At 46.4% G+C, this 23,531-nt stretch overlaps 1 protein-coding gene across 2 annotated transcripts in view; it reads right to left on the reverse strand.

Annotated features, from left to right (window-relative positions):
- The window catches only part of ASTN1 (astrotactin 1), a gene marked incomplete at both ends in the record, with an annotated part of 313,794 nt that overhangs the window by 85,629 nt on the left and 204,634 nt on the right, over nt 1-23,531 (reverse strand). For both annotated transcript variants that reach the window (XM_080825173.1, XM_080825172.1), the window contains 4 exons: nt 5,021-5,215; nt 8,134-8,300; nt 16,857-17,007; nt 17,522-17,659. In XM_080825173.1, coding sequence (XP_080681299.1) covers nt 5,021-5,215; nt 8,134-8,300; nt 16,857-17,007; nt 17,522-17,659 — 651 coding nt within the window. The remainder of the gene's footprint in view (nt 1-5,020; nt 5,216-8,133; nt 8,301-16,856; nt 17,008-17,521; nt 17,660-23,531) is intronic.

Raw genomic sequence — 23,531 nt, forward strand, 5'->3', positions numbered from 1 at the left:
AATATAATGGCACTAAACTCATATCTTTCAATAGTTACCCTGAATGTAAAAGGACTAAATGTCCCAATCAAAAGACACTAGGTATCAGAATGGATAAAAAAAAAAAAAAAAACAAGACCCATTGATATGCTGTCTGCAAGAAACTCATTTTAGACCCAAAGACACCTCCAGATTTAAAGTGATGGTGTGGAAAACAATTTACCATGCTAATGGACATCAAAAGAAAGCTGGGATGGCAATCCTTATATCAGACAAATTAGATTTTAAGCCAAAGATTGTAATAAGAGATGAGGAAGGACACTATATCATACTTAAAGCATCTGTCCAACAAGAAGATCTAACAATTTTAAATATCTATGTCCCTAACATGGGAGGAGCCAATTATATAAAACAATTAATAACAAAATCAAAGAAACACATCAACAATAATGCAATAATAGTAGGGGACTTTAATACCCTCCTCACTGAAATGGACAGATCATCCAAGCAAAAGATCAACAAGGAAATAAAGGCCTTAAATGACACATTGGACCAGATGGACATCACAGATATATTCAGAACATTCCATCCCAAAGCAACAGAATACACATTCTTCTCTAGTGCACATGGAACATTCTCCGGAAGAGATCACATCCTGGGTCACAAGTCAGGTTTCAACCAGTATCAAAAGATTGCAATCATTCCCTGCATATTTTCAGACCACAATGCTTTGGAACTAGAACTCAACCACAAGAGGAAAGTTGTAAAGAACTCAAATACATGGAGGCCAAACAGCATCCTACTAAAGAATGAATGGGTCAACCAGGAAATTAAAGAGGAATTGAAAAAAATCATGGAAACAAATGATAGTGAAAACACAACTGTTTAAAATCTTTGGGACACAGCAAAGGCAGTCCTGAGAGGAAAGTATATAGCCATACAAGCCTTTCTCAAGAAACAAGAAAGGTCTCAAGTATACAACCTAATCCTAACATCTAAAGGAGCTGGAAAAAGAACAGCAAAGAAAGCCTAAACCCAGCAAGAGAAGTGAAATCATAAAGATCAGAGCAGAAATCAATGAAATAGAACCCAAAAGAACAAGAGAACAAATCGACGAAACTGGGTTCCTTGAAAAAATAAATAAGACTGGCCAGACTTATCAAAAAGAAGAGAAAGGACCCAAATTAAGAAAATCATGAATGAAAGAGGAGAGATCACAACCAACACCAAAGAAATACAATTATAAGAACATATTAGGAGCAACTACACACCAGCAAATTTGACAATCTGGAAGGAATGGATGCTTTCCTAGAGATGTATAAACTACGATAAGGGAACCAGAAAGAAATAGAAGACCTGAACAGACCCGTAACCAGTAAGGAGATTGCAGCAGTCATCAAAAAATTTCCCAAAAAACAAAAGCCCAGAGTTAGGCAGCTTCCTAGGGAATTCCACCAAACATTTAAAGAAGAATTCATACCTATTCTCCTGAAACTGGTCCTAAAAATAGAAGTGAAAGGAAAACTTCCAAACTGATTTTATGAGGCCAGCATGACCTTGATCCCAAAAACAAAGACCCCATCAAAAAGGAGAATTACAGACCAATATCCTTAATGAAAACAGATGCAAAAATTCTCCCCAAAATACTAGCTAATAGGATCCAACAGTACATTAAAAGGATTATTCACCACAACCAAACGGGATTTATTCCTGGGCTGCAAGCGTGGTTTATCATCCCCAAATCAATCAATGTGGTACAACACATTAATAAAAGAAAGAACAAGAACCATATGATACTCTCAGTAGATGCTGAAAAAGCATTTCACAAAGTACAGCATCCATTCTTGATCAAAACTCTTCACAGGGTAGGGATAGAAGGTACATACCTCGATATCATAAAAATCATCTATGAAAAACCCAAAGTGAATATCATTCTCAATGGGGAAAAACTGAGAGTTTTCCCCAAAGTCAGGAACACAGGGGATGGGGATGTCCATTATCACCCCTGCTATTCAACATAGTACTAGAAATCCTAGCCTGAGCAATCAGACAACAAAAAGAAATTAAAAGCATCTGAATCGGCAAAGAAGTCGTCAAACTCTCACTCCTTGCAGGTGATATGATACTTTATGTGGAAAACTCAAAAGACTCCACTCCAAAACTGCTAGAACTCACACAGGAATTCAATAAAGTGTCAGGATATAAAATCAATGCACATTAATCAATTGCATTTCTATACACCAACAGCAAGACAGAAGAAACAGAAATTAAGGAGTCGATCCCATTTACAATTGCACCCCAAACCATAAGATACCTAAGAAGAAACCTAACCAAAAAGGCAAAGAGTCTGTACTCAGAAAACTGTAAAGTACTCATGAGCAAAATTGAGAAAGACATGAAGAAATGTAAAAATATTCCATGCTCATGTATTGGAAGAACAAATAGTGTGAAAATGTCTATGCTACCTAAAGCAATCTACACATTTAATGCAATCCCTATCGAAATACCATCCATTTTTTTCAAAGAAATGGAATAAATAATCCTAAAATTTATATGGAACCAGAAAAGACCCCAAATAGCCAGAGGAATCTCCAAAAAGAAAACCAAAGTCGGTGGCATCACAATTCCAGACTTCAAGCTCTATTACAAAGCTGTCATCATCAAGACAGTATGGTACTGGCACAAAAACAGACACATAGATCGATGGAACAGAATAGAGAGCCCAGAAATTGACCTTCAACTCTATGGTCAACTATTCTTCAACAAAGCAGGAAAGAATGTCCAATGGAAAAAAGACAGTCTTTTCAACAAATGGTGTTGGGGAAATTGGACAGTCACATGCAGAAGAATGAAACTGGACCATTTTCTTACACTACACCCAAAAATAGACTCAAAATGGATGAAAGACCTCAACATGAAACAGGAATCCATCAAAATCCTTGAGGACAACACAGGCAGCAACCTCTTTGACCTCAGCTGCAGCAACTTCTTTCTAGAAACTTTGCCAAAGGCAAGGGAAGCAAGGGCAAAAAATGAACCACTGGGACTTCATCAAGATCTAAAGCTTTTTTTGTACAGCAAATGAAAGAGGTAACAAAACCAAAAGACAACTGACAGAATGGGAAAAGACATTTGCAAATGACATATCAGATGAAGGGCTAGTATCCAAAACTAAAACGGTCTTATCAAACCCAACACCCAGAGAACAAATAATCCAGTCAAGAAATGGCAGAAGACATGAACAGACATTTCTGCAAAGAAAACATCCAAATGGCCAAAAGATACATGAAAAAGTGCTCAACATCACATGGGATCAGGGAAATACTAACCAAAACCACAATGAGATACCACCTCACACGAGTCAGAATGGCTAAAATAAACAAGTCAGGAAACGACAAATGTTGGCGAGGATGCAGAGAAACGGGAACCCTCCTACACTGTTGGTGGGAATGCGAGCTGATCCAGCCGCTCTGGAAAACAGCATGAATGTTCCTCAGAAAGTTAAAAATAGAGCTCTGCTAGGACCCAGCAATCGCACTACTGGGTATTTACCCTAAAGATACAAAATGTAGTGATCCAAAGGGCACATGCACCTGAATGTTCATAGCAGCAATGTCCACAATAGCCAAACTATACAAAGAACCTAGATGTCCATCAAAAGATGAATGGATAAAGAAGATGTAGTAAATATATACAATGGAATACTATGCAACCATCAAAAAATGAAATCTTGCCACTTACAACGATGTGGATGGAACTAGAGGGTATTATGCTAAGTGAAATAAGTCAATCAGAGAAAGACAATTATCATATGATCTCTCTGATATGAGGGTTTGAGAGGCAAGGCAGGATGTCCTGGGGGCAGGGAGGGAAAAATGAAACAAGATGGGATCAGGAGGGAGACAAACCATAAGAGTCTCTTAATCTCAGGAAACAAACTGACGGTTGCTGGGGGTGGGGCTGGTGGGAGGAATAGTGTGGCTGGGTATGGACATTGGGGAAGGTATGTGCTATGTTGAGTGCTGTGAATTGTGTAAGACTGATGAATCACAGACTTGTACCCCTGGGGCAAATAATACATTATACGTTTAAAAAAAAAAAAAAAAGGAACAGGTTTGAATAGTTAATATGGGTTTGCTCATAGGAGTCCAGGCCTAGGTTGCTATCAATTGCTGGCCTGTATTATGACAACTCTTCCTCCTCCTTCTCCACTCTGTCATCATCATTATCTCCTGGAAAGTATGAGTTCTGAGGAAGATGTACTCTAATAGCCTAAGAGGGAATAGGAACAGGGGTCAAATGGAGAATTTCCAAGAAATACTCTGAATCAACGGCTCCGAACATTTTGTTCTCAGGACCCCTTTATAGTTTTAAAAATAAATGAACCTCCAAGTAGCCATTGTTTGTATGGATTATATCTGTCCATATTTACCATATTAGAAATTCAATGAGAAATTTTAGAAATATGTATGAGTCCATCTAAAAATGACAATAATCACCCTATTAGATCTGAATTTATTATAAAAAATGATAAGAATATTTTTATATTTTTTTGCAATCTTTTAAACTATCTGACTTACTAGAAGATAGCTGGATTCTTACCTCTGCAAGCAACTTATTGCAAGATATTGTTTGGGTTGATGTGAATGAAGAAAAACCAGCCTCTCTGTGGTTGGAAAAGGCCAGACCTTGAATATCCCCCGAAAGGATCTCAGGGATGCCCAGGATCCATGGGCCATACTTGAGGGCTGCTATTCTAGACTGACACACACTAATTTTTCCACTCAGGGCAAAACAGAATCTCTCTCGTGGCTTCCATGGAAAATCTTGCAGTCCCCACCTTGGCAAGAGAGAAATTTATTTAACACTCTGCTGCTCACCCAGAGGAAGCATGGTTCCTGGGTTCTGGAAAGAGAAGAAGACCATGGGAGAGAACACAACCTGTCCTTTTAAGATCCTGTTCACCTTGATCCAAGCTGCAAAGTTGACTTTAAAGCTCCACAGACACAAAATTCACCAGTTCCACAGACACAAAATTCACCTGAATGTTCCTTTCAGCACTTGTCCTGCAGCCACTTCCTTGGAATGGTTGTTGTAACCAAAGAACATCTCCCCAAAGAGGGTCTGGTTCATGGGAACCTCCCTGCTTTCTCCACAGTCTCCTCCCTCCGGGCAGGTCTCCGTGATGAGTTGGCAAGAGCGACCATCCACACCGAGCTTGTAATCCTCGATGCACCTAACACGGTAGGAAACTCAAGATAAAAAGTTGTTCCATCAATGAGCTATGCAGTCAACTCAACCCAACAGATTGGGAAGAAACACCTCTGGTAGAGTGTTGGGTATAAAGATCATAAGTATCCCAGTTTGATTTTGCCCCCTTTAGAACTCAGCTTCTTAAGCCTGCATGCAAATTGAGGTCCCTTCCATTACGTGACAGTACAGAGCCTCTCACCTTTCCTCTGCAGGTAAGTGCTTTGAGGCCTCTGGAGGGCTTCCTCCTCTAAGTGGATCCTCTCCTAGATAGGTCAGGGTAAGAGTCACTGGAGATAAGCTTCTAAGTGAGTTACCACATTAAAATCTGAGATATCCTAGAACCTTTCTTCAGGACCATCTATGCATTTGTTTGGAGGGTAATTAGGCAGCAAGAGGAATGACACTGTGCTTAAGAAATTAATAACCTTCTCATCCTGTCCTATGACAAGTGAACTAAGAAATTAGAAAGATTGATCATCTTCTGACTGTGTTCTGTTTGAGTATATCCAAGAACAAGATCATCCCATTTTAACTCCCCCTCCATTCAGAATAGCCTTCCTGAACTAAACAGACACTAGGGCACGCTGTGTGAACACCTCCTTGGCGTCCCTCCCCATTAAGCATGTACAGTTACTCTAATGCAAGAGCAATGCTGATGTTGGTAAACATGGCTCAATGACCCGTAAGTCATTAATTGGACCTTATCTGTAGTTATATTGAGAAGAATATAATTTGTTAGCTCAAGAACTACTTTGAGAAACCTGTCATTTAAAAAGCATATTAATTTCATGTGGGTCTCTCCTTAAACTATACCAGATTTAGAATTTATAGATGCTTGTGACATTAAAACACATCATTTATTACTCTCCACGGTAATTGTTGTAACAAGATAAAGACCTCTCTTCTATAAGAAGGAACAAATAAATAATCATAGTGTTAAGTGGTGAGAAGCAGTGATGTTGCCCTTTACTGGGGAACCTCGGGTCAGCTGATGAAACTCGCTGAGTTTCAGTTTCCACATCTGTAAAAGGGGGGGGGCGGAGGGAGCTGCTTTGCAGAGTTGTTGAGAAGCTCCCGTGAGACAACGAACTTAGGGAACTCACAGCATCCCCCGCAAACAGCAAATACTCATCAAATCCTATTGTCATTACCAGCAGAGGGACAAATGAGGTCCATGTTCCCGAAACTTCAACTGTTTGTATTCCCCCTTTTACCACTTACATATTTGTGTTAACAGGCGTGACTAGAACTCTTGAATTATAAGTGCAAGTGATTTAGGCTTTACATAAAAATGGGAAGGAACTCTTTTGGCAGGCTATCTACAGTGGCTTGGAGGGTGCTAAATTCCCACTCATACTGAATTCCAACTGAAATAAGAAAGAAAGTCCAATGAGGAACCTACCTAATTTGTGCAGACCACAGATGTCACATGAGACCCACAAAGGACTCTGTGACACCAGCCTCAGTCTGGGAGGAGATAGTGAAGTGGCTCCTTCCCGGAGCCAAACTTACTGTTTCTGGAAAGAACTGTAAAGAGCTGATTCCCTCTCAGTCCCTCCTGAGCGTCCTGACTGCACCCCCCTTCCACACTGCCCCACACCCATCTTCTTCTTGATGTTCCCAAGTGTGTCTCACGGCAAACTCCTTTGAGGGCAGAGGACAGGCTCATACCCTGCTGTCTCTCCTGTATCTAACACCTAACTAGATTCTCTGCACAGACCAGGTGCTCAGATGTATGTTTATTAAAGAATTTAGGAATTTATCTCTATGAATTGAAGTGAGTCAACCATGATAACATCACAGAGATGTTCAAATTTAGATCAAGCCTTCATTTACGGACTGGGATCTTATAAGAAACTGAAGGTAAAAACTGCCAACTGAAAAGAAATAAGATACCATGAAATACAGTAAAATAACATTACCCCTCCACTCAATAATCTTGTCATGATTATTGGGTAGGCACTGGCTTTTAGCAACAGAGCTAAAGTAGCAGAACTGTATTATTATAAACATGGATTTTCATTGCAAGCCTCTTAGAGTAGGAGATCTTTGAGGGCAAGAACTGCACATCATTCATCTGTGCTGCCCAGGGGCTGAAATGGTGTAGAGCAAGAAGTATGTGCCTTCCCTGACAGGCAGGAAGACAGAAGTGGGGGAACGGAGGCAGGGAAGGAGTGGGAGAAAGCAGAGGGGGAGGGGGAAGGAAAGGGGAGGGAAGGACAGACAAGCAAACTATGAGAGTATAAGAATGGGCCAAACTGCTATTTACTTTGTAAATATAACATGAGACGGTCTTTAAATATAATTCTAGTCAGAGGTATAAATTTAAATTTTGCGGGAATCACAGATTTTTTTTTAAAAAACCAGAGAGTGCCTGAATTCTAATCCTAATCTTTCCACTTACCAGCTCCTAGTCTTGAGGGAACTACTTAACCCCCCTGTGGAGGAAGTGCACTGAAGAATTAGCATGTCTGTGGGAGGGCGCCCCTGAAGGGTCAGGGGCAGAATTCAATGATGTTTCCACTCCTGCAAAGATTTCCCCCTCCCCTTCTTTGATAATTAACTAGTTTTATACAATCTTTCTGCGAGCCTTTGGACCACGGAATCCTGTCGTCACAAGACACAATAATATAGTTCCACAGAACAGTCTGGAAAGTTCTGGTGTATGCAGGCAATGACTGTGGTCAGGGTCCTCTCCCATGGGGATGGGGCTAGCCTTTCCCTGTAGGTCCTCCCAACTCTGATTTTAAAAGTGGGGCTCTTGCAGTCCCACAGGCTCTTTCCTCAGAGCCTCAGGGTTGGCTTAGGGTGACTGGTTCTTTTAGATTTCCTCTTGTGGTTTTAACACTGAGTGTTCAGCATCCCAGAAAGCTGGTTGGCCTCATGGGCAGCTCAACTCACCCACAGAACATGAGGATGTTGTACAAGGTGGGGTCATCCGGGAAGGGCGCCATCTGCTGGAGACACAGCTGCTCACAGCCGCCATTGAAGCCATCTGAGCAGTCCACCCCAATGTGGCGGTCATAGCAGCCAGAGCTGTCCTTCATGGGGCTCAGTCCGGACGGGCACTGGCACAATCAAAAAGCATCCACGCAGGGAGGTGAATCAAGGGACTGGGTTCTCGGGGAACCGTAACCACTGACGCCTATTTTTAGCACTCAGCCTTGAAACCATTAACATTGACAACTAATGCACGAATTTCCCACTATGCTGGACTCCCTTGAAAAGTGACCTTTTTGACATCTCGCTTCTCTCTGGGCACAGAGCACATGCATGTGCATTAAAGCCCCTGCCTCCAAACAGGCTGGAAGGGAAAGTTCCAACAAGACACAGGGAGGTGTGCTGGCTTCCCAGTTGGGTGGAGGTGGTGGGCCAGAACTGAACAGCGTTAACAGAGACTTCTTTGGAGTAGGGGGAGGGAGTGTTGCTGTTTGCACTTATTATTAATAGGACTTTTCTTTTCACCTCAAACACGTTGCCAACGTGGGTACCAGATAGCCAACGGGGTTCGGGAATGGACAGAGCCAGGGCTTCCAGCTGGAAGGAGGAAGTAGACTTCCTCTATGACCTGAGGTGGGGGTTTGCCTGCTCTCCTGGTAGAAGTGGCCATACTCATGACCTCTCTGCCTCGAGGACCCCCTGCGGAAGATGCAAGATAAGGGCATCTGCTACATGAGCACCCATGGGTGCTGTGCTTGGCTTTGGGTTTATCCCAGTGTCCTGGACACTCTTATTGTGGAAGGATTTGTTTCTCTGCATTGCTATGTCCTCAGTAAACTACCCAGGAGTGCCAGCAAAGATGATCCAGGAAGAGATGTCAGCCAGAATCCAGGGAAGACAAAGGGGCTTGGTGAATGTGGGGAGCACTCCTGCAGCCCCCATCCTGCCCTGCATCGAACTCTTCCATCTTACTCCTTCAGCCTTTGCAACATCCCCTGCGGTATGGGGTATGCTCAGCCCCAAGTGACGTAAAGCAACGGCGGTCCAAGAAAACATAATTTTGTGGGAGTCCCCCTGCTGGTCACGACAGGACCACACCCAAAACCTGGCAGGCTGGCTGCGTCCATGAACGGGGTGGCCCATCACTAGCTTACATCACGATCAGCCTCTCACATGACAGTCACTGTTCACTGAGCACTTAGTAGGAGCTGGGCATCACACGGGCGTTACCCTGTATTAGCCTCATTTAATAACTGTGGGAACCACTAACACTGCCAATTACTGCGTGAATTCACTGCACTGGAGTCCCACCAAGTGAGTCAAAGAATATTCTTTGCCTTCTTGCTTCTTCTGTCCGGTCAGTGGATCCTTACATCTGTGCTACAGCTGGTCCTTCTACACAGGCTGCAAAAGGGCTAGTGACTTGCCCAGGGTCAAGCAGCTAGTATGGGGCAGAGCTGGGGGTCTGTCTAGATCTGACCTGCTTTTAATGACTATGCTCTATTCACACACTGTCAGCTAATTAACACTCCCCCCACCCAAACCAAAACCAAACCGAAAACAACATTCGAGACTTGGTGGAACTGGGTGTCCCTTCCCCCCTCCACTCCCCCCCCCTCCTCCCTTCCCCTCTCCTCCCCCACTCTGCAGCCTGGCTGTTTCTCCCAACTGCCAAGCGTCTTGGCTCCAGTAGCCTGGAGCTGCCACAGGTGTGCCCCAGAAAAGCCACCTCCCCTCCCCCCAAGATCACAGCAGGATGTGTGCTGCTTGATGACACTAATTCTGCAATTTCCCAAACAAATGGCCCCTCTGTGGGCCCGCCAGCCTCCCAGGCTGCTCCGTCCCCTTCCTCTGCAGGAAGCCAGCTGGAAGGCTGGAAGGTGAGGGCATATAAAGTCGCTTCCAAGGGCTGACCCCTGCGGTGCAAACCCAGATGCTCCAGATGATGGTAAACAAGCAAATGAGGCGGCGGAGGCTGGCCCCCCACGTTTTGTTACCGCCCCCACCCAGCCACTTCCTTGGCCATCCAGCTGGTCGGCCAGATGTGCCACCAGAAGGGAGCTGCCTTCACCACTGTGCGGCTGCCCAGGCATGGATGTGGAAGTTTGATTGGAATTAAATGGGCTGCCCTGGCTGCCATGAGTTGTTTTTCTTTCTTCCCTTCTATAAAGCTTGAGAAAAGCCATTAAAGTAGAGACCACGCCAGTCCTCCCACCTCACGTGGTTTCAACCCTGGCCTTGGCGAGCGCCCCAGTGGGGACGCCCATCTTCCTAGCCACCTGCTTTTTTCCCACAATGCTCCACCAAACATGACTTCTGACAAAGACTTCACCAAATAAAAACCAGGCGGGCTTTGTTCCAGAATTCCAAAGCTTGGCCTAACTGCCTCTTGCCTGGCTCTGATGTGTAGATGCCCACTGCTATGCCAAATTGGACCACCTGGCATTTACACTCTCTTAAGAGATCTGGAGAGAAAAGGGTTAGCTGCCTTGTCCAAGACACATTATTTATTTGTTCGTTTATTTATTTTTTGGGTGGTTGTTCTTACAAGCAAAGCTAGAATAATTATAACAGCTGACAGGAATGAAGCCATTCTATGTGTGGGACAAACTATGTGTGTTATTGTCCATGGCAATGATACAGATAGACTTCTTTCACCTCGTTTTACAGAAGAATAAACTTAGATTAAGTAGTAACTGGTTTAAGGTCACAGAGGTGGGAAACGGCAGAATCTGATTTTGGACCTAGATCTCTTGGACCCCAAAACTCATGTCTGTCTCTCCTCTGCTGTGTTGCTTCTCAAATGTGAGAAAACGTGGATTCACTGGAATCCTTAAAGAAACAGAGTCCATTCGATATGCCAACAGGTAAAGCAATCCTGTAGACTGGTTGGTTGGTTGGTTGATTGTTTTGAGCAGCTCCGAGTACATTCTGGATTCAATTATGGATTTGTAGGTTAGCCTAATATTCTCTATTTCTCTTTCTTTCTTTCTGTGTCTCTCTCTCCCATGTCTCTCTCTCTCTCTCTCTCTCTCTCTCTCACTCACACACACACACACACACACACACACACACACACTATATTAGGGGTGCATATATTTATAAGGCAAAAACACTCTAAATGTCCAGAGCAATGACCCTGAAGACAGGACAAGATCCTTAATCACTGAAAAAGATGTAATTATCTTCACTGCACTTTAACTTACTTGGTCTGCAGTTCAGAGAAAAGTATTTTTGAAAGATTTCCAGGAAAAAGAAGGCTGAAACCGAAAAATAGTTTTCTTCTCAACCCTGGTTCAACTACTACACCCATTCTCCAAGGGGTCTGATCAATCAAGCGTCTCACGGTGTAGGTTTGTTTTTGTTTTCGCCTACATGTTCCTTGTACTGTTGTGTTCACATTCTGGACTCCTCAAAACCTGAATCTAAACACAAAGAAAACCACAGGCTCCAAACCATGCCTTCTTAGAAGTATTTGGATCCAGAGCCCAGTTGTCAGCAGAGAAATCCTATCTCCAGGAGGAGCTGGCATTTTCTCTTTGCAAATGTTGGCCATTCTCATCTCCTGGCTTGTGGATAATCTCTTTACTTGTTCCTTAAAAGAGAACTGTTTGCTCAGGATTGAGCCCCAAGGTCATACATTAACCCCTCTTCGAATAGGTTACATTTCACAGTCCCAGAGCCTTTATAAACTACAGGCTTAAAAAGAACACTCCGTTTATGGCAACAACCCTCCCCCATCAAGAAGGTCTAATAAATGAGCTCATATTTTACTGACCCCTAAAATACACAAGGTTAATCATCTTTCATGAGACGCTCATGGCTTCTTGACTTATTACTGGGCTAAGGCATCATTGGCTAATGAGATTAAAATGATTTCCCCCCATTCAACTCCTTTTCTTCACTGTCTCTCCCTCTTTTGCTACCAATGATTTTGGGTTGATTGATTACTTAGGAGTCTAGTCAAATCTCACTAAGCCTGAGACACACACCCTTCTCTTCCAGATTACGGGGCAGACGCCCTGGTTGGCAGAGGAATATGAGTGATGGACAATGAGCATGTTTGGGGTTCCTGGAAGAAGAGGGACACCTTCCTGCAGCTGAGCCAGACTTGCCTCACCAGGGTGATTCGTTAAGACAGTCAACCACAACGCTTACACAAAACAAGCTCCCTTTCACTACATGGTGATCTCCCTGCTACACATAATGACTTCCCTGACTTTCTGATGGGCTCCGACACACAAGCTTCCCAAGGGGAAAGTTTGATGAAATTAAATTTATGTTCCTGCTTCCTGTCCCCCTTTCTCTGAACGCCTCTGAGGCATATGCTTCTGCTTCCTGTCCTACAGAGAGAAAGAGATACGGTCTTCTGTAACAGTCTCCACACATATGCGCTCCAGTAGAGGTGAAATGACACATTTCATGGGAAACCATTGTGGACAGCATGTGGACAGAAGGGCAGCAGGGTCACTGGGTAATTCAAAGCTCATTAGAGCATAATGCTCTGGCAGCAAAGGTCACGTGTTCATTACATGAGAAAGCGGGACAGCCAACCTCTTGCCTTCCAAGGCCACGGTCTGCTCACCTAAGCACACACAGAGAGCGCACAAAGCAGAGGCAACTTCTGGCCACTTTCGGGATGAGTATGAAGACAAGGAAGGAGCAACAGAGCGTGGGCTTTCCATTATTTGATAACATTGGGAATAACTGTCAAACTTCCTAAGTTTTAACTTAAACCTCAATAGGTATAGGCTTGAGGAGAATGAGGGTGCCCTGGTTCAAGCTGGGAGGGGGGCTAGCGTCCTGCCTACCAAGTCTGTTCCAACCCCACTGCCATCTCCCACTTGTGGTCCCCAAGGACGTCAGCAATATGACTTCCGGAGCCCATGAACATGTCACCTTACATGACAGAAGGGGCTTGGCAAGTCAGGTTGAGATGGGGAGATTATCCTGGATTATCCAGGGGGGGCCCAACGTCATCACAAGAGTCCTTAAAAGTGGATGAGGGGAGTAGAAGATCAGAGAGCACGCATCACAGAAGAATGGCCAGAAAAATGCAATGGAGCCGGCTTTAAAGATGCAAGAAGGGGACCATGAGCCAAAACCTGAGGGCAGACTCTAGAAGCTAGAAAAGACAAGGCAATGGATTCTACCCTGGAGCCTCCAGAAAGGAATAATGCCCCCCACCCCCACCCCATACGTGATTTTAGCCCAGCGAGACCCATGTTGGAGTCTCACCTACAGAGCTGAAGGTAATACATGAGCACTGTTTGAAACTACGAAAAACCCATGGTCATTTGTTACAGCAGCAACAGGACACTTAACACGGTAACTGCAAGACGATGGGGAACTTCACAGGACGCAGAACCCCTGCTTTTGTGCTCTCCAGGGAGGGCCTCCTACTCGCATCCTGGCACAGTAAGGACAATGGGTAGAAGCAAGACCCAAGTTCGCAGCAGTGGGCGGCTGACCTCTGCTCCGGAAACCCTCCCAAATTTTCGACAATCCCTGCTCTGAGAGAGTGGTCTGCTTTGGGACAGAGCCTGTGGCTTCTACAGGTCTGTGCCTTTCACGGGCATTTGTTTCCTGTCCTCAGAGACAACATAAACAATAGGGCAATTAACTGGGTAGCAATTAACCCTGTGGGAGTCCATGCATAACCGAGAAACGTGTCCTGCCTTCCTAGAAAGAATGAAGATTGAGCGGCCAGGGCTCGCCAGCCCCACCTGTCTGGCTGGTGTCCAATCTAGAAAACACATGGGTGCTTCCTCTTGTCCCACATCTCTGCTGCTTTCCCAGGTTCCTTAAAGGCCGGGGGGGGGGGGGGGCGGTTCTGAGTCCTCATTTCTCTCTCCTTTCATGAAAATACACCTTTCCTGAGAAGGCTTTCAGTTCAGCACCCAGAAAACTAACTGAACATCAGGGTTTCCACCATAGCCCTATTCTCCCAGACACCAGTCTGGGGCCAGGTCCTCGGCTGTCCCTGGTCCACCTCCAGAGGACCTGGGACCGCTCTGCTAATGGAGCAGGGCTCTGGGACTGTCCTGTCTAGCTCAGCTCAGCGTGAGGTCCCCGATCTGCTTCTCAGGATGACCCCAAGGGTCGGGACATGGCACATCAGCTCTCCACTATCAGTCCTCCTGTCTCAGGAATCACAGGCTTTATGGTCAAGGAGAAACAATCAGCTGAATGGTCCCCTCCTTCCTCCAACCACCACTATGGACCAGTGACCTCACAGTGTTATGCTAACCCCAAGCACTGGTCTAGCTGGGTGACGTTCGGCAGCAGCTCCGATTCTAAAACGCAGCGGCCTTATTGCAAATGCATATTCATCGGAACTATTCCTGCTCTCTCTGTCTCACAGATTACAGTGCTAAAAGTACAAAAATATGCCAGCAAGGCGACATGCCAAGTAAAAGGGGCTAGGATCACCGACAGAAGGCACTTGACAGGCAACCCTCCGGGGCTTGGGAATGGGGCAGGGAGGTGGGAGGAGACAGAGAGTGTATGAAGCCGTGAGCACGTTCAAATTCAGCCAGGACCGGCCGGGATGCGGGGGCGGGATCCACGCATGAGCACACACAGTGTTTCAGTACTCGGAATGACCCTAGAGAGTAGCGAGGAATGAAAGGTTGAAATCTGAATGAAGAAATGCAGGATGAACAGGAGGGGTAAAACGTGTCTCAGCTGGAGGCTCCATTAGCCAGTGAAATTGTCTCCTGAGGGACGCGGTGGGGAAGCTGCTTGTTTAAGACATCTGAAAGTGGACCGGCCAACGGGAGGGGAGCGCTGTGGGACGTCACCTTACCTCCTGGCTGCTTCTGGAAGACAGAACCTACAGAATGTTTTTCTTTGTCCTTTCCTGATGGTCCTCTGTTCTGCTTTCCTTCCTTTGATGGACCAGCCAGGTCTCCGCCTACCTGCCCCTCTGCACCCTGCCTATTCTTTCCTTCACTTTCCTTCCTTCCTCGGATAAATCAAGCTCCTGTCGGCAGCTGCTGGATCCGTGAATGTCTGGGGAGGCTGAGAGAGTCCCCCCCAGACCCCAGGCACTCATCCGTCTTTGATGGAGCACAGCTCCAGGGACAGAGCAGGTGCTCAGAGACCGGGAAGGGGGTGTGTGAAAGACGGACTGGCCCAGCCTCCTCACAGCTTGCCCCTGCTCGGGGTCCCCGTACCAGAGCACAGCTGCCACACAGGGAAACGGGAGGAGGCTCATGGCCCTTCCCCAGAAACACTGCAGAACCACGCGTCTCAATGAACCACCTCCTTTATGCCCACTTGATGTCTGGGTTTGCTGCCTTCCTTCTTTGTCCTCGCCTCTCTGTGAGGATTGCATCATTCTGCCCTTAAAAGAAGGGAGGGCTGGTAACAGACCATGGTGTTGAGGGACACAAAACTTGCCAACAGAAAGGCAGGGGCAGCTGATGACGTCATCCACTCCTGCCTCCTTTAACCTCCCTTAACCTCCCTTAACCTCATCCATAGTGCAGGAGCGACCTTAGCATACTCTCAACCAAATGGCCTTTCTGGGTCCTAGCATCACATATCTTACACGTAGCCAAAGTTCCCATAGCTGATAACAAAGTAGAAAACCACCTTCAGCAAGTCGGAGTTCATGGCCAGGGTCTCAAAGGTGACATATTTTTATTTTTCTCCTCCATTCCTGGTGTAACTTCCTTCTTTCATCATTCTGGCCTTAGGCAGGTTTCTCCCCAAATCTCCTACTACAGTCACTCAACCCAAAGGTAGAATTCCCTGTTGCAGGCAATACAGTCAAATTCCTATCAGAGTCTGTGTCATACTATTCAGCAGTTAATTACTTCTTGAATTGTTTGGGGGCATCCCTCACCAATGAGGCTGTAACACTGGAAACAAAGAATCCTGCTATATAATTCATGAAATTTCCCTAGGATAGTGACAGGACACAGGGCAGGTGCTCCATAAATATTTCTTGATTAACTGACTGGTGATTAGCTTCTCATCTCTGTTAAGAGAAAATTCATATTTATTTATTTATTATGATTTTATTTATTTACTGGGGGGGGAGCATGCCCCAAAGTAGGGGGAGGGGCGAAGAGGGAGAAGCAGACTCCCCGCTGAGCATGGAGCCAGATGGGGGGCTTGATCCCAGGACCCTGAGATCATGACCTGAGCCGAAGGCAGACACTTAACCAACTGAGCCACCTGGGGCCCCTTATTTTCTATCTATCTATCTATTTATTTATTTTAGGGAGGAAGGTGGGGAGAGGGGCAGGGGAGGAGAGAGAAAGAGAGAATCTTAAGCAGGCTCCATGCCCAACGCAGAGGGCTGATCACAATCCTGAGAACATGACCCCAGCGGATAACAAGTCAGCCACTTAACCAACTGAGCCACCTAGGTGCCCTGAAAGAACTCGTAATTTAGATTAGACAGTGGTGACAACTGGAGAGGCATCATTTCTGACTTTCTCTCTCTCTCTCTTTAGAGATTTTATTTTTAAAGAACCTCTACACCTAATATGGGGCTCGAACTCACGACCCCGAGATCAAAGGGGCATGCTCTACCGACTGAGCCAGCGAGGCTCCTTCTCTTTTATTCACAGAGTATTTCCATCTGTGTATCGGTATTATGTCTTACCCTGTGCTCCCCCCACCCCGTCTCCCCACCCCCACCCCCACCCCCACTGATGGGGCGGACGTACCACGCAACCCGTGGAGTCCAGCTTGCGGTCTGAGATGCAGCGGAAGTTCTTACTGCAGCCCCCGTTATCCTTGCTGCAGTCGCGCACTGGCCCAAAGGAATCCAGCAGAACCTCCAGGCTGTCAAAGGAGGACGAGGTCATCAGCTCCTCTCTGTGGGGAGACATGGAGGGAGGGGGAAGGAGTCAAGGGGACTTCGGGCGCAACAAGTAGCATCACATTCCAAGTTCCTGTCTAGTCAACCGCGTCACGTCTCGCTCTCGCTCCCAAGAAGTAAAGATCAGCCACACTCTGAGCCTTGAACTAACAAATTATGGACATTCTCCATATCTGGGAAATGAGCCAAGGCTGTAATGCCTGGTCCAAGAAGGAGGTCTAAACTTGGGCAAGGAAATTAACGTTTTATTGCCTGTCAGTCCTTAGGGGATGTGGGAAGTGCTTACAAACTCTAATTTTATGTCCTCTCCCAAAGCAGGAGCCTTGGGGTGTGCGATATTGACCCAGATAGAGTAGATCCTGGCACAGCGAACTAGGAATCTGAAGGCAGCCTGCCAACTTCCCCTTTGAGCTCGTCGTGATTCCTTCCCGAGCTCCTCGGGCCTTTAGGTGGTTCCTCGCTCAGACCCCCACGCCACATGTGGCCTCGGCACCCCGGGCCCAGACGCACCTGACCTCCACAGCGTCCTCCATCACGGTCATGTCCGTCTTACACTTCGCGGAAGGGTTAATGGCTAGTTCAGCGGGCGGGATCACAAAGCTCTTGCTCAAGGGCAGCCACATGCCCTCCCCGAGGGTGTAGGTGAATCTGCAGGGACACCCAACGCCAGGGGGTTACGGGTGAGGGACCGGCACCCTGTCGGGGGACCTGGCCTTCTGCTGTCAGGGGCTCCCTGCTGAGCCCTTGCCGCCTCTGCAGAAAAGGGAGCTGACCACCATTCCATGGACAAGACGACTGATTCCGAGGGAGGCCCAGAGGACTACTCTTGTGCACCTGCCTGGCCCGCTGGGGGAGCTGTTGATGGCACGGGCTCACCAGTGGAGGTGGTTTTTAACAAACCCTAAGAAATCCAATTCCAGTTTCCTTCAGATGGGAAGCTGGGCTTCCTCAATCCTAAGTCAGACATAATTGGAAGCATTTTAATTGATGAGACAGGCGGGCCTCCCACCAGCCCCATCCCTTGAATGGCATGCTCACCATGGTAGTGATGGCTTCTCTCTGTGCCTGGAGAAACCCCACCAAGGGAAAGGGGATGGGGAGCTCCCATCTTCTGGTTATTGTATGATGCATACATAAACAACCGAAGCCAGGAGCCCCAGGGAGAGAAGAGGATGAACAGAACAAGCCTGGATGTATTTTCTGCACTCCTACCCACACCCGCAGCTAATGGCAAGTAAACCTCCAGAGACATGGGAGGTTGTGGGTTTTTTTTTTCTTAATTCTTATAATAGGGGCTAAAAGGAATAAAAGAATCAATCAGCATTTCAAGGGAGAGCTTAAAGAAACCATGAAAGATTATTTGTTTATTTATTCATTCATTCTATTTCAAAGGCATTCAAATACTCTGTGTTCACAGTCAAAAAATAGTCTATGGGATAAAAGCCAGTGTGGGTGGGATATCACAAGGCTGAGGCAGTCTGCGGCCCCTTCCAACTTTAATGCGGAGGGAGGAACAATTGAAGAATGCGTACAATTAAAAAGAACCCAGCCCTGGCTTGATCAGCATGCCGGTCACCGAGCACCACTTCAGAATCCTGCTCTTATCTCCCCCTTAACCCACCCACTCCCTTCTCCACTCCCTGGGGTTGCCGGAGAGGCTAGGAAACCAGACGGAGGGCATGAGATCTTTGATGAGAAATGTAGCGCTCTGGAATGCTGGCCACAGAGATACCCATGACCGAGGCTCGTGAGATTTTCACCCACTCCCTGAATGACAGCCCTAGGAGCTAGCACGGCTGAAAGAAGAGAAGGCAGGTGCCCAGGGGAGAGGGAAAACCACTGAGCAAGTGGGCGATGGCCCGGATTTGGGAGATGGCCCCCTACTTCTCTGACCTGCAGGGAAAATCTCCATATTAAGCAGCACTGAAATGTCAGCCAGGCCTCTTTGCTCTGAAGGAAGCCCCCAATTCTTCCCACCCCTGGGGACAGAAGGCAATAGTTGGGGCTAGGTCTGTGCAGGGATGCAGGGAGGCTTCTGTACCAGGGAGGGAGGCCCATCGGTAGGGGACAGAAGAGGACACCTGCCAAAACTGAAGACATGCCAGCCCTTTCTCACATACACCCACGCACCCACCCACCCACCCACACACACACACACCCCCTCACCTGGCAAGATTAAGGAGCCAATTCAGAGCATATGATTGCCCCAAAGTGCCCAGAATTTGCACCTCAGGGAGGAAGTGGGTCGAAGGTAACAACACGTGAGCAGTCGTGCTGACACAGCATTTCGGGATGGACATTCTTGAGGGCAACGTTACAATAGGCAGGCTGGGCTGAGGGCACCCCTGATATTACAAGTAACCTACTGTTTCCGTGAGAACATACACAAGTTTGAATGGTACTAGGAGGAAGCAGTCTATTTGTTTATTTGGACACAGAGGTGAATTTTTGTTTTCTATTTTGGTTATAAAATTATAAGTTTGCATGGAGGCAGAGCAACAAATCTGGGACCTGTAGCTTATAATTTATGAAACAGATTCTAGGAAACAGTTGGCATTTCTAGCAAATTTCTGATGGTTAATTTTCCTTTTGGAAGAGAGTCCCATGTCCCTCCATTTATGGCTTTAAATATTTAACATCTAACACACAATTGGGAACACAGGAGATCTCCAGTAAATATCTGTAGCTGATCATTTCAGGCGTTTCCTAAACGTTCCCAGGTCATGCCATGTCAGCTTTCCCTCCCTCTGTGTGCAGCAACAACTCGAAGGGAAGAGGAAACCACCTTTTGCTCCAGCTAAAACTGCTCAATGCATCTAAGACCCACAGAGGGAAGTTTACGTCTCCGAAGATGCCACTCCCAAGCACTTCCTCAGCTTCTCCTTACACCAAACCCCGCCTCATACTTCATGCTTCTACAGTGCAAGCAAGGAACTATAGTTCCTTCCTAAAGTCACCTTCGTTTTCTCACCTCTTGGCTTTTGCTCTTGATAATCCGTTCTGAATTTGCTTCCCTTTCTTCTTTGCTGGATGCCAGTCATTTTAAGACGCGGTTAAAATTCTCACCCCTTCCAGAAAGCCCTCCAGGATCTTCAGGCTCAACCTCAGGCTGAGCCAAGGGACGCACACATGGCCCCGGGCTGCGCCGGTTATGTTGAATTGTGCCCACCTTTTCTTGGGTCTCTCACCCCTCAGAAGAATGTGTTCTCTTGGATGGCATCTTCATTTTCCCACTGCTTAACAAGAATTTTGGGTGCAAGGTGGGGGGTCACTCCATAAATATTTATTGACTGATGAATAAGGAGATTTAGTTATGTTCTCTAGTTTGCACAGGCTACAGGAGAATATAATCTCCATTTTCAAATTTAAAGGTAAAAGTGATGGTGAAGATTATCCTTCATTTAGAGCAGAACACGGGTTAATCTCTGGGTTTGAAAGGATTTAATGGTTGAGAAGGATCTGGGTTTCACATTGTAAGTGGTTTCTGAGACACAACACTGGGAGAAACAAGGAGAAACAGTGTGCTCTTCAGTCCCTGGTGGGGTCAACGTGAAACACACAGAGGAAGCAGTCAGGTGTGGCTGAGACTAGCCTCACTTGAGAACTCTCAACGTGGCAGGTGCTCCACAGAGCTGCCCCGTTTATCCCCACAAGAGTCCTCTGAGGTCGGCCACTTGGCTCCATTTTATGGATTAGTCAACTAAGATTGTAAGGACCTCAGCAACCTCTCCAAGGTCACCTCTCTGTAAGTGGGAAAGATGGGGGTTTGTGATACTCAAGTAAGGCTCCCAGCAGCTTTCCAGCCCATACTGGCTCATGCCTATGAAATTCTAAAGTTTTCTTTTCTCTGCAAAATTTACTGAGTAACTCCAAAAACCAAATATAGAATAAACTGTCAGAGAAAAAGCTGTGTCCTGAAATCTCATCTGCCCCTCATTCATACAGATTTGGCAGGAATGATTTCAAAAAGCCACCAAAGAGAAATTGGGAGAGCATCTGGAATGCTTTCCCAAGTTGGGCCTTCTCTCGTGACAGCTGGTGGTGACCACCGCACTTGATGGCTCAGCTGTAGCCTGAGTCGTGCACACGACACTGTTGAACTAGCTTAAAACTTCTGCTCAGAGGCCAGCACTTGCCGGAGAGCACTGGACAGAATAAGCCCGTATGCTCACCGCAGCCTGGCATCAAGAGAATGTGAAGGAACTGGAGGAAGAGCTCGTGGCCTGGCATCTCCACTCTTCCCCAGAGCAGGCCAGTCCAGGATGAGATGTTGTTCCCGGTGACACAGGTACACATGTGGAAAGGACGGTCTCTGAGAGAGAAATCTGGTCTGCAGCAACCCTTTCACTAGAGGATCTAGTGGGATGGCATGATCCTAGCCACAACGGAAAGGGCATCTCTAGGATACATGGGGTTTGCTGAGAAGACTTTTGAGTCTAGCCTGGGCCCTTCCCAGTTTCTTTGGGATTGCAGATTACCAAGGTGAGCTTGGGTATCAAGGTCTTTTATTAACTTGGTTTCAAGTTCTTAGGAAACGCCTGAGAGGATCAATGACAGATACTTATTGGAGATCTACTGTGTTCCCAGTCGTGTGTTGATGTTAAATATTGAAAGCCGTACAGGGTACTACCCTTCCCCTCAGGAAGACAAGCATTTCACTGGGGAAATAAATAGGCAAATAAAAATAAACATGAGATAAAATAATTGACAATTAAATATTATAGTCTGTACATGACAGGTATTGGAGGGGGACAAGTCATTGTGGGTTGGAGAAAATTGAGAGCAGCGCTTCTCAGTCCTGGGTAGAAATCAGAATTACCATGGTGCTTTGAAAGAACACTCATGGGCCGGCCTCACGTTTCAGAACTTTTCAGTTACTTCGTTTGTGCCAGTTGAGATCACTGGTCATTTCTGAGCCCACTGGGATTCTCCTGGAGGATCAGGGTTGGAGAACAATTCTTGGATGAGACTGTAAATTTCCTGATGTCAGGGACTATGTCGACCATATTTGTTTGGTCAATCTACAGCATCTAAACCAGTTTCTTGGAGTGGTCTAGACCATGAAAATGGGTAGTGTTTATATTAGGAGAAGAGTATATATTCAGTGCCGAGTAGGAAATGTTCAAGTTGCTGGGAAGTGGATCAGGTAGGGAACAGATGTGACTAAGAACAGAAGGTTCCAAGGGAGAAGAGCAGCATATAATACACACTTGTACACTGACATTCACCAGCAGAAAGACTCAAATGTCAGAAAAGTGCAGTGGCTTGGAATTCATCAGGACACTAAATCAGAGGTGAGCAGAACGACAAGTAAATAGTCCTTAGCTTCTTTAAGAGATTACGGTCACCGACCAGGTCAGAGAATTTTCCAGAATAACCACTAGCAGTCGGTTTACTCAGATCCCAGAGTGGTTTCGGTTAAAGTTCCTAATACCTATCACAGGTAAATCACGACCCATGGTGTTTGTCAGAGAGACTAGTTATTGTCACATTAGGGAGTAACATGATTGATTACCCCACTGGCTCCTGAAATCGTTGACTGAAAGGGTCAAGCCATGCAACTGACCCCTCGGTGGTGCCTGGGTATCACATCCAGTTGGCAGCTAACAAACTTGAGAAGAATAAATGGTGCTTGTGGGGATGGAAACAGAGTTCGTGGACAGGTTCTGCTCTAACAGCAATTTCATTAAGGCTCCTGTTTTTCAAAGTGCTAGTTTCTGACTTTTAGGGGAGAGGAAACTTATTCACATTAATCAGCCAAACTCCACAAGGCTCTCCATCTGCCTTATCTTTATCACCCTTCGAAGGTCCTCACAGACCAGCAGCGGAGAAAGAGAGAAAAAAGTCAGCCAAATGATAATTCATCGCTGGAAAGTTTAAATGCGCAAGTCGTAGTGTACGGAACATAGGTGACATCTTGTGTAGCACAAATCCTCCAAAGCAGCCTGTGGCCAAGGCCATCAAGGTGACCCCACCTCCCCGAGGAGAGACACTCAGGAGGGAAGAAGGCAAGGGGAGGCCCTGAGAGGAAGAGATTCTGTATATCTGTGCTCTTGCTCAGAGCTCGCCTTCAGAGAACACTGCAGGGGCCAAACCCGGTCCATCTGGAGCCAGCAGGGAGGAGAGGCAGGAGAAGCTGGGGCATAGGAGCCGGCTCTAGGGGGCAAATGCAGGAGCAAAGGGAACACCTAGGCCAGGACTAGGTCTGGGGAAGGGTCTGGAAAGGGAGAAGTGAATACATGAGACTCGGCACATTATAGGAGAGTGGGGAAAAGGGAACAAGGTTTCCATCTGTCCCACACTGCTCCCCAATCCTGCCTTAGGGCTTCAAGCTAGCTTAATGCATGCATTGACATCAGAACCCCCTGCTGGACGGCTGACTTCCTCTCCCTGGGGGCATGCACGCACAGGGACACGTATCACAGCCACACTGCCCGGCCACACGCAATCTCGGGCACTTGGCTGGTAGTCAGCGGAAGCACATTGAGCCGCACGTTCCCTGAGTGATAGGTAGATTGAA

This window comes from Martes martes, assembly GCF_963455335.1.
Source record: "Martes martes genome assembly, chromosome: 15".
In the NCBI taxonomy this organism is placed as follows: domain Eukaryota; kingdom Metazoa; phylum Chordata; class Mammalia; order Carnivora; family Mustelidae; genus Martes; species Martes martes.